The 11,505-nt window shown below is 38.6% G+C and overlaps 1 protein-coding gene across 1 annotated transcript in view; it reads left to right on the top strand.

Moving 5' to 3' along the window:
• The window catches only part of FSIP1 (fibrous sheath interacting protein 1), a 24,793-nt gene extending 13,539 nt beyond the window's left edge, over positions 1 to 11,254 (top strand). Inside the window, exons 9-11 of the mRNA XM_010189042.1 lie at positions 4,343 to 4,507; positions 9,218 to 9,355; positions 11,084 to 11,254. Coding sequence (XP_010187344.1) covers positions 4,343 to 4,507; positions 9,218 to 9,355; positions 11,084 to 11,254 — 474 coding nt within the window. The remainder of the gene's footprint in view (positions 1 to 4,342; positions 4,508 to 9,217; positions 9,356 to 11,083) is intronic.
• The last annotated feature ends 251 nt before the right edge of the window (positions 11,255 to 11,505 follow it).

Genomic DNA, 11,505 nt, shown 5'->3' with positions numbered 1-11,505 from the left:
AAAGATCCAACGTATTCTGTTACATACACTTGCAACAGCTTTGGCATCATAATGCCATGGAAAGGTGACAAAACGTTCAGCTGAACAGTACTTCATCCAGCCTTTGAATAGGAAGAAACTGTAGGAAGAGGGTTGTGGGGAAGTTTTTTGTTTGTTTTTCTCGTCTTGCTAGAAACTTCGGTGTTTGATTAACAATACCATCTCTTCTGTTCTTCTTTCCTGACCAGGACATGTTTCAGTTTGAGGAGATGGTCCTTCCTTTGATAAACGTCGGCATTTACAGATGTGAAGAAGGTTTGAACAGCCTTCTGTTAGTAAACATCATAGCTTTCTGACCCAAAGAATAGTGGCTTTTTTTAGAATTCATTGTTTTACTTATTGCAAAAGTGTTCTCTCACAATACTTAGTTACTGGGTTTTCTTTTTCTTTAAGCTAGTGTCCTTCACAAAATTTAGAGGTGTTTATGCAGAACAGCTAATGCGAATTCTGTCTAGCAATGGAAAAGTATAAAATTTATCCAAATTTTGTATTTGGCATGTGACACTATCACGTAGGCATGTATCTATAGGGATTTTACTATTTATATCAGCTATTAAAAGGATCCCTACACAGGATGTGTCTTGCTGTGTTTTCTTGATACAGTGGGCAAGAATGGGAATGGCTGTTTGTGGGTTAGTCTGTACTAGATAATCTCTTTAAAGAAAACAGCTCCTAAATCTACTGCCAAAGTGGAATGAAAGAAAGGATAATACTTAGTTACTTAAACCTGTCTAGTCTGGAGATGGATTCTTCCTCTCCCACATTTGAATTATATTATGGGTGAGGCATTTCCTGTGGCTGCTTTATAACAAAGATCATGAGGAAATTACCAGCTAATGAGTAATCTAGACTGCTTCAAGCTGGCCCAGGTAACTGTCCAGCTGATGGCCACTTTCATCTTACTTTTAAAAAGCTGGTGCAATACATTGGCTAAAGTAGTGTTTTAGAGGTTATCAATGAAGGCAGAGCTGGCTATGGTGTATGAATCCCTCTGTATAATGTAATGTGGTTTAAATAACTTCTTTTGACTTGTCCTACTAAATATGTCAAATGTCCAAATAGCGCTTCTCACTTTTTAAAAAAAGTAGGTGTTTTATGAGCATTTAAAATATTTTAGAAGTACATATTCATGCTAATCTAATTGTCAAAGCTGCAGGGGTATAATTTGTTTCAGATGTCCCACAGTAATAAGCACTGACTGCCCTGTTATAAAAGTATTGTTCTGAGTTAACACACAGGAAACATTGGCAGGACAGAAGCTTATTTTCCAAACAAAGCTGTCTTGAAAATACAAAAGAGAATGTGTGAGTCCATTTAACCCTGGAGTAAAGCAACTACTGAAATAATTTGGGTGCTTGGAGTATGGGATATGAGAACATTGGGTATAGACACTGAGCTGTAGCTAATGAGCCCAGCTGCAGCATAACTGACTCCTGTAGAGTCATTGCTGTGTGTTTGCACAGTGCTCTTCAGTGTCTGCTTGGGGGGTGGTTTACACAGCACAAGTATAGTACCTCGGTGGATACTTATGTTTTTGTGGTCACTGTCTCACCTGAACAGATGCTTCCACAAAGCTGGCAAGCTTCTAGAGACATTTCTGAGTGGCTCTTCTGGAGTCAGGTCATGTCCGGTCGGGCTTACTCATTGTGTCATTGTACTTGTATGAGAAAGCATTAGAAGGACCGATTTTGTTTCACAAAAGGGATGACTCTTTCTTTTAAAAAGTTTATTATGGAGGTAATTTGTGACAGGTGTTTGGGGTATGGTTTTTTCTTTTTACAAGCAGTGTGCTTTAGGGAAATGGGGATGAACCAGGGATGACCTCATAGCAGTGGTATTGTAATTGGAAGCTGATATTTCTTCCTCTTGTGTGGATGTGGCTGCTTTAATAACCAGAGTACCAATCTGGAAGCTGTAAAGGAGTGGTGGATATGAATCCCTTGCAAGACAGATGTTGAAGTCTTAAGTCCCCGGGCAAAGTGCTAGCCCTCTTCTGTTAAGAAAAAGAAAGGATATCTGCAATATACTCATCTCCTTCACATCTCTGCCTTGCCCTTTTAAGGTCCTACATGGTGTTTCTTTTAGGTCAGGACAGAGATGTATTCTGCTCGTGTCATTCCCAGTGAGTGGTGGTTGTGCAGACTTGCTTCCCTGAGGGTGACATGAGAGTGCCACTTTGCTGTGGAGAACCTACTTCTGTTTGTGAATATGAGCTCGTATGTTTGGGTTAAGTGGGTCAAGCTCACTCATCATATGCAACTGCCTGTATTAGGAGCACATATTCATATTGGTAAGTAAGGTGTTACTGCTATCAAGAGGAAAAAGCCATGTAAATCATGATCAGGAAAAGAACTCTGTGCGCTCTCTCTCCCAGTGCTTCTCTGGTAACATACTGGGGCTCTAGCAGGGCAGCAGCTGCTCACCTCAGAGCAGTTTCTTTGCTTTCCTGTGGAAGCCTTGTTTTCTTTGGCGATACATTGCAAGTGTCACATCTCATACCTTTATTCTGAGATTTGGCTCTAAGTGGTTCCTGCCATAGCATCAACCTCTGCAGTTTCATTCCAAGCCTGGTTTTGATCAGGGTTTCTCTCTTGACTCCTTATTGGGTGGAAAGTGGTTGTCCTTTTAGCCATAGCTGCTGATTGTATTTTCTTCTTTGACTTGCACAGGAGTCTGTTGCTTCCATTTTCTTCAGAGGTTGATAGAGAGTAGTGTATTATGCTGCACTTTATTTGGATTTCTAATGTGCTGCTGTGCAGGTGTGGTTGAGTTGTACCAGGAGAGATGTGTCTCTGCATTTGCTGCCAGACTTTGAGATGCAAGATCCGTGGGGCAGTTTGACAAGATGTGTTCAGTGTAGTTGAGAACATCTCACTTTTATGCCTGTTGACTTGCATTTTTATTTCTTAAAAGCAAAAAAAAAATCTTGCTGTCTCAAGTTTGCTATATGGTCAACTCTCTGTACAGTTCCTTGGACTTAAACTGTAACATGATGTCTCCAGAAGAAGTGTGCGAACAAGAAGTGCTGAGATGTGAGGCATAACAAGTGATTTGGGATGATGTTGAAGACGGTTCTAGTGCAGTTTCTGAGGGCTGTGCTTTTCCACTTCAGTATTAGCATTGAAAATGTGAGCTTATAGCATGTTCTTTGTGTTTTATGTCTTAGGACTGGTGGATCTATGTCTGCCAGACACTTTCTTCTTCATCTCTATCCTCTGCACTATCTTGCAAAGGAGTACACCACTTGTAAAACTGATTTTCATGTCAGTGGCATCCCAAAGTGATGCTTAGTGCAGCACTTAGAGGAGTGCAACTTCAACTGTGACAAGCAATTATTCCTTCAAAAGGGAGCTGAGACTGCTCTATTGAACAAATATAGAAACTGCAACAAGGGAAGGGTTTGCATCCATGGAAGGGAGCTACAATAGGCATGGGTTGGCATGGCATGAGACTGTTTTAAAGGTTTCCCTAGCTGGGCTAAGAGGATACAAAGTGAGATCATAGAATAAACAGAATGTCAGGAGTTGGAAGGGACTTCAAAAGCTCATCCAGTCCAGCCCCTGCCAGAGCAGGATCACCAGACCAGGTCACACAGGAACACAGCCAGGGGGGTTTTGAATGTCTGCAGAGAAGGAGACTCCACAACCTCTCTGGGCAGCCTGGGCCATGCTCTGGCACCCTCACAGTGGAAAAGATTTTTCTTATGTTCACATGGCACTTTCTATGCTCCCGCTTGCTCCCATTGCCCCTATCCTTAAGGAAAAGGGCTTACCTGTCCAAAGTGTTTCTCCTAGCTGTAAAGAAAAGTTGCTCAAGGGAGTTGTACAACCTTGGAAAGAATGGATGCACATTCTTGGAAGCTTTATTTCAGGGTGTGTGAGTGGCTGGTCAGTGAGGATGCACACTTTGGACTTCTAGAGAGAGAGGTAAAATAATAGCAGAAGTCTGTTTAGGTTAACACAACACCTTTTTTGCTGTTACATTTTAACAATACATGGAGATGCATGTACTTTCTAAAAATAAAATGAAATAGATATATTTTTAAGTCCATTTAAGTCGCTGCTTGGTTATATTCAGAAAATGAAAAATATATGACTCTAATTGTTGTGTTCATACCTGCTTTTGAATGTGCTTGGTACATGAATGTTGGCACATTTCAGCTATATACTGAGATGGATGATAATTTACATTTTAGTCTTAAGTACAGTTTATGTGAAAAATAAGTACACTGAGTGTGTAACTGCCTTAAAAATCTGTTTTTTTCTGTGAACAAGGATTAAATATTTTCTGTATCTTTCAACAGGAGGATGTATCTGGCTGGCTAGCACCAGGAGAAAGGTGCACACCTGAACCAATGGAATTTCATCACCTACACGAGATAGATGTTAAGCTTCAAGTACTGCTATCTGACGGGGATTTTTCTGCAATTTTCAGGTCTTGCTCTAAACCTTCAAGCCAGATTTATCAGGTATATTACAGAACAGAGCTTAGGTTGCAAATTTCTTGTTTGAAGTGTGTGTTGAGATCTGGTGTACATGAAAATACAACATGCATCTTTATTTATATTTTTTGTGTTTTTCTTTAGTTAACTTCTCTTTGTCCTCAAAGTGTATGTGTTAAAGAATGAGGTGAAATCTTTGGCTATAGAAATCAGACCAAAAAATGTTGCTATTTTGAATGGTAAATAATTCAAAGACTTTCTTGTTTTTAAGATTTGTTGATTCCACACTTTCAAGAAGAAATTTCACCTGCAGGAATTGGTGACTCAGATGTTTTCAACTGTGTGAGGGCCTCCGGTGTTTTTGTCAGCATGGTAGCACATTACCCATGATAATTAATCTTTGGGATTAGAATCAGGTTTCTTCTTATTTTAGGATTCCTGAAGTGCCCATTCATTTATGATCTGAAAGCGATTACTGACAAGCAATGTTAAAGACTGCAGAAAATCGATTGCAATTGTCTCTTGTTTTTAATGGCCTTTGTGTTTGGTTTTTTTCTTTTTTTTTGCTAGTGGTATTAAGCACCCTTGAGGTCTCGGCCTTGAGAAATGATTGAATTTTGTACATAGAAGACTCCAATTTATCTCATAGTCCAGTAGTGTTGCCCCTCATATAATGAGGGAATTACAACTTATAATACCATAAACCTTACTTTGCACTAACTTGCACAAAACTTGTTTACTTCTGTAAAATTTAGAGTTTATAGCCAGAACAGGTATATTGGAAGCTCTGTAAGTGTACATCGGCAAAACTATGTTTTCAGTTACCAGTGTATGAGAAACATCTCTTTGGCTAACATAACTGTGGGATTTTTTTTTTCTAAAGAGCACTTTATTATAATTTTTTAAATATTGACTACTTTCTGAGCTTCAGAATGTTTTTTTAACCTGTACTAGCATTTTCCATTGCTGACAGTTCCAGAGGAGTGGCATTTTGGTGCTGACCATTTACCACCTGGGATTTAGTGTGTGAAACGGCGACTCCCTCTAGTGGGTAATCACTTGCGCAAATGCAGTTGCTACCCAGTAACTCCAGGTTCACGGTCCTGAGCTTGCCGGTGGTTTGCTCTTCACTTGCAGTGATCCCGTGTTCGCTGCTATGAGACATTAGCTTGAAGTTAGTGCGGCTGCCTGTGTTAATGAGCACTTTGTTTGGGAACGTTTGTCCAAGTGGTTGCTGTTGCTTCCTTTTCAGGTAAAAGCTTGGAAGTATTTTAATAGAAACTTGCATTTATGTGTATGCTGTTGAAGAGTAATGCATTATCTTTTTGAGTAATATTAAACTTAACCAAAAAGAGAGAGTTAATTCCATAAATTACCCTTCATTATTGAAAAGCAGCCACCCTTCAACTTTGTTTTGCAGAATATAAAATGTTTTTAGGTATTGTAGTTCTGGGAAACAGTTACAGGGTTCAATTTTGTTCAAATAAACTTAAACGTGTGAGCCATTTCCATGAAACCTACCAAAGCGTGAGACTATTTAGAAGTGGTTTTGTACATTTAGAGAAAGAGATAAACAGAGTAAGTTGAAGGGAGTAGGAAGCTTCAGTTATTTAAAAATGGACTTAGAAGGACACATTGCATAAATCCAAAACTAAATAAAAAAACCACAATAAAACAAACAACAAAAGCGAGCCATCCCACTCTGCAGCTAGCTAATTCCAGACGTGTCATGATTTCCAGGTGCCTTCCCAGTGGACTCCAAAACCCCCTAGGTGCCTTCATTCCTGCGTCTCTGCGTACCCAGCACTGCTGCTCTCAGCAGCTGACAGGGTGTCTGGTGGCTGCCTTAGTTGCACTGCAGTGCATTTAAATGAGGAAGTAAACTAGCTGTCAGCACTGGAAGGCTGTTATCCTCTGGCTAGTTAGAAGTGGGACACATTTCACTTACTAATAGAGTGAATTAAATATGCAGGAATTATCTTATTATTAACCCTCATGCATATTCTCTAAACCTTGTGAGAGACAAAATATTTATTGGTTAAACTGGAGATCTGTAATATTTAACACCATCGGTGATAATCTGGTATAGTTGAAGTTTCAGATTATTTAATATTGATTTCTTTTATTCAGAGTTTCAGCTTAAATTGCATCACTACTTCTCCCCTAACTGATGGCAATTCAGTAAACTTCATTGCTAGGTAAAGATGTTGACATAGGTGCTGCGGAATGCAGATTTGAATGCAATGTTTGTTTCTTAGGAGTTTGTGTTTTTTAAAGTCTGAGGTTTGTTTGTTTGTTTGTTTTGGGTGTGGGTTTTTTCCCCTAAGTATTTTTTTAAATTAAGGTGCCAGGAGAGGGCTAAAACAAACCCTCTGAACATACAGAATTTATTTTGAACAAGTCTACTTGTTATGGGACACAAGTCTGATTTGGAACATGGGTGCTCTTTCCTTTGGAGAAGAGGCTGATTTCAGTGACATTGATGTTTCTTCTAAAAATCAGTGCTGAAAAGCTTTCTGATATCGACGAGATGTGGATTTCGTACGTTGTGGTCGAGAGTATAATGCATTAGTGATGGGGAACATTGAGAAAAAACGTTAGTGTGCAAATCATCTGCTTGGGATTTCATTTAGAATTTTAGAAATAATTAAAACAAACTTAGCCTAGAGTTGCATATCATAAAGCTGCACATTCTTCCAGGAACTGCATTAGGTAAAACTTCCAAAATGCCAACACTTCCTCACCACTGGGTAAATGGGAGAGCTGCTCTCTGCCACTGGTAGATACTTCGGTAGGATATAGGACCCATGCTCTGACTCTGAAATCTTCAACAACTGGCTTTAATTATCCTACGGCACCATGACTGAGCTGTTACAGAGCAGCATTCAGATTCATCTTTTTGTGCAATGAGTCCAGCTGGATTCAGAATGCTTTTCCATGACTAATGTTCTCTTTTACATGGAAATGTTTCTCATCAGAGCTGTATTTCTCTCTGAAACATTTCTTTGTTCTGCTGCCAGCTTAATGAAATATTTAAAAATGCTTCTGTCTTACTTAATATTTTTGGGGAAGAGCAAATATGTTGAATGAAATCCTGGAAGAGACAGGAAAATGGTAGGATGAAGAATATGAAGTGTAATACTGTATGTGATGAGTACAGTTAAAAGCTTGGAAAACTACCTGAAAATAAAAGGAAATGGAGACAATGTTTAAAGAAATAATAATATCTGTCTGCTTGATTGTTTTATAATTACTCTGATGTTGTGTATTACCTTTATGAATTCTTTCATACCTAATTGGGTTTCTTTAATCAGAAAAATATTCTGTTTTCTGGTTGTAGCTGTAGACTACAGTTAATAGTTTAAAACTAAATAAATACTAAACATGGTAAAAACTTCTGAAGATACAGTGATGTTTCAGTTAATGAACTCTTTGACACCTATACTCCATGCTTGCACTTCACCAAAACAGGTGATTTTGGCAGTATCTCTATTGCTGGACATGGTTAGAAGCCTAGTTTTAGACACTCAGTGTTAAGAATCTGACTTCAGGTGGCCCACATTAAACTTCAGTCCAGTCTGGAGAGATTCTAGTCATGAGCAGATAGTGCTGTTCATAGCTCTTTGGTTGGAAAATTTACTAGCATTGTGGTCCTGCCAGCTACTGCTGATTGTAAATATATATTCAAAGATTTGTGCTGTGTTAAAATAAGTTTATTTTCAGGCAAATAATAGTTTGATTTAAATTTCAGAACTTGTAGGTTTGTTTGATGTTTAGAAAAAGCTGTTTACAGATGCTCCCATTTTTTTATACTTTGTAGCTGAGAAAATTTCCACTGAATGTTAAATTGCAAAGGTTGGTTTTCTTTCCAATTAGACACGCTACTTGAAATTCTTTTCCTTGTGTGTGTTTATTAAGTTTGCTTGAGCTGCTTCTGAAAATGAGAATGAATAGAGTATGTTTTTATGAAATGACTGCTCCTGTTCCTTTGGGTTAAATTGACTAACAGGGATTTTTTTTTTCTCTATAATTTTTTGGATTCCTTGAGTTCTATAGTATTTTTGGTTTGCAAGAGACAGCTCTAGTTTTTTTTCCAATTACAACATCACTTTGCTGTTTTGCCAGTACTTGTTCTTAATGATCTAAATTACATATAATACTGAATCTTGAATATATTCAGGACTGATGCAGACTTCAGAATCTGGTCCAAAGCTACTGAAGAATGTGAGAAAGTGTAACCTAAATCTTTAATAATTGTTGTGCATCTAGCTCAAAGTTACGGAGAGAGGGTTATTTCTTATTTACCGTGATATCTACTAAACAAAATTTGCAGTGATTTTAGTTCAGTTCTTCCTTTTACTTCTGGCCTAATTCTGATCCCAGTATGGTTCACAGGAGCAAGCTTTGAACCCATCATTCAGTGTCCCCAATTCTCAGCATGTTTTTGTTGTCGTAGTAGAATTTAAGCATCAAAGTATTAGCCCTTGAGACTAAGAAATTCCTCTCAAAATGCAAAAGGGAAGAATTCTTATGTTGAAATAAACCCAGCCTTATGTTTGTTTATCTATTGTATTAGAAAATGTGGCTAATGACAATTACACATTCCCCAAGTTTGAAATTGGTGCCTTTATCTAAGCCTTTCAATGTTTTCCTGATAGAAATCAACAGAACACTTGTCTGGCATTGAAGCAATATAAACTCATATGTTTAATTCCTGCCTATTCTTCCATTTGTCAGGAGTCTCTGGTTTATGCAAACAGAAGCCTAGAAGCAGTTCCAGGTGAAAAGGTTCTGCGAGACAAAAAGGAACAACACCATCAACAAAATCGTCTGAAAGAAATACATCATCAGCTGAAATCCCTAGGGAGAAAAACTGTAAGTCTCCTATTTTTGTCATATTTCCCCCCCTAAGTTTGAAAAATTTAGAGTTTATCAAGCCAATGTTGGTATTTGTTTTTATGTTGTATCTCTCATAGATCTTCTTAAGAGCACAGGAAGAAAATATCTTTCAATTTTATTTTTTTTTTATAACTTTGTACAAAACCTTGAAGATTTGCCTTGCTCAGGTGAAATAATGAATGAAACTACTTGAAAGAGCATTACTGCATTACTGTGCTGGCAGTAGTGGTTAAAAGCTAGATATGTATGCATGTTTTTAAGATTTTAACATCTTTATTTAGTGTTATTTTTCTGCTTTGAGAAAGCTTTTGTTTCTCCACAGAACATACTATGTGGAGAAGATAAATTAGTGTAGTAGTGTATGAGAGACTGAGGTGAGGTGACAGCTGGCATGAGTAACCTGATGAAGCTGGATTTGTACTAGGAAACTCTTAAGTATTTTGGGACATTAGCAAGAGGCACCAGTATAGGTAATCAACATAAAAAAGGTGTGCAAATGGAGAAAGTGGTGACTGGAAATAGTGAGCATGGATTTACCAAGGGTAAGTCATGCTTGACCAACATGATTGCTGCCTTTGATGAAATGACTAGATCTGCTCTGTAAGCTGGAGGGCAAAGCTGCCACTCACTGGAAGTAAGGCTGAGGAGTGGGCTGACAGAAACCATATGAAATTTGTCAGGAATAAATGCAGAGCTCTGCATTAGAGAGGAATAACTCCCTTTAGCAGTGCAAGGTGGAGCCTGACTGTACAAGCCCTGGCATCACTGTAGGCAATAGACCATGCCAGCCAGCAGCATGCCCTATGTGATGAGGCAGTGTACTTTGCTGTAACAGCATAAGCATAGCCAGTAGATGATGGGAAGTAATTACTCCCCTTTACCTGGCACTCATTAAACTATGTCTAGAGTATTGCACCCTGTTTTGGGCTTCACAGTGAAGAAAGGTGTTGACACACCTGAGCAAGTTCAGCAAAGATGATCTGGGGCTAAAGCACTCGACCTGTGAGGCTGAGGAGACTTGGTTAGTTTAACCCGGAGAAGAGTTGGCTCAGGTGGTCATGATGGTAGCTTTCCAATAGCAAAGAGTGTTGCAGAGAATACAGAGCTGTAGTATCTTTACTGAGTAACATGGTGGGAAAACAAGAGACAATATTCATAAACTGATACGGGGAGGTTCCAACTGGATTAAAAAAAGAAATACCTCTGGTGGTAGTTAAGAATGGAAAGCAGGTTGCATGGAGAGACTCTAAAATCTCAATCTTTGACAATTTTGCAGACCTGCCTGGGCACAGCTGTAAGGTATTGGATATGATAGCTGATGTTGCTTTGAGCAAGAGGTTGGACTAGAGACCTTCTGTCACCCATCTCCCCCGTCTCCACAGATTTTTTGGTTCTTCAAGGAAAAGAATTAATAGTTTTGATGCATTCCTCAGTTAGTAATCTTTCTTTATTATCACTACATTGAAGGAAAATTAGGAACTTTTAATGGCTTTGCATTGTGAAAATTTGTTTCTTCTGTGTAGCTGAGCTTAGTGTTTTTCATGTAGTCATTAAAACATTAACATATGAGTTTGTGGTGTCAGACCAAAAACCAATGTAGCCTCCCTTTGGCTTGTGGATGTCTTTATTTAGCAGTAGGCTTACCTTCTTCAGTAATCAGTTAGGACAAATACTGTTGCAGTTATGTGGTATCACACTCAAAAGGGAATCACCAGCGTGGATAAAAAGCTTTGTGATCCAGATTGCAGTGTGAACGCAGTGGTGTATTATAAATTACTGATAGCACGGTTTCTACCGTTGCAAAAACTTCAGCCACTATCTGCATATGCAGAGTTTGCGCTGGTGCTGCTGGAACTGCACAGCCAATATGATTGAACTTCTAGCAGTTTAAAGCCAATTTGGATACAGCTACATGCAGTCCAGTCTTTGGTTTGGAGAAAAACAACAACTTGTGTGTGTGCCGCTATAGCAGGGCAGTGTATTTAGCTCTTACCTGTTCACAGCACCTAAACAAGAGTAGAACTACATTTTAAGACACTGCTCTATTATGTTAGACAGTTAAAAGATGGGAGGCAAATAACTGGAAGAATTCTGTCAAACATCAGTATGTTGAATAGGTTAATGAG

This window comes from Mesitornis unicolor, unplaced genomic scaffold, assembly GCF_000695765.1.
Source record: "Mesitornis unicolor isolate BGI_N332 unplaced genomic scaffold, ASM69576v1 scaffold757, whole genome shotgun sequence".
Classification (NCBI taxonomy): Eukaryota; Metazoa; Chordata; class Aves; order Mesitornithiformes; family Mesitornithidae; genus Mesitornis; species Mesitornis unicolor.
This window is presented reverse-complemented; position numbering and strand designations above follow the sequence as displayed.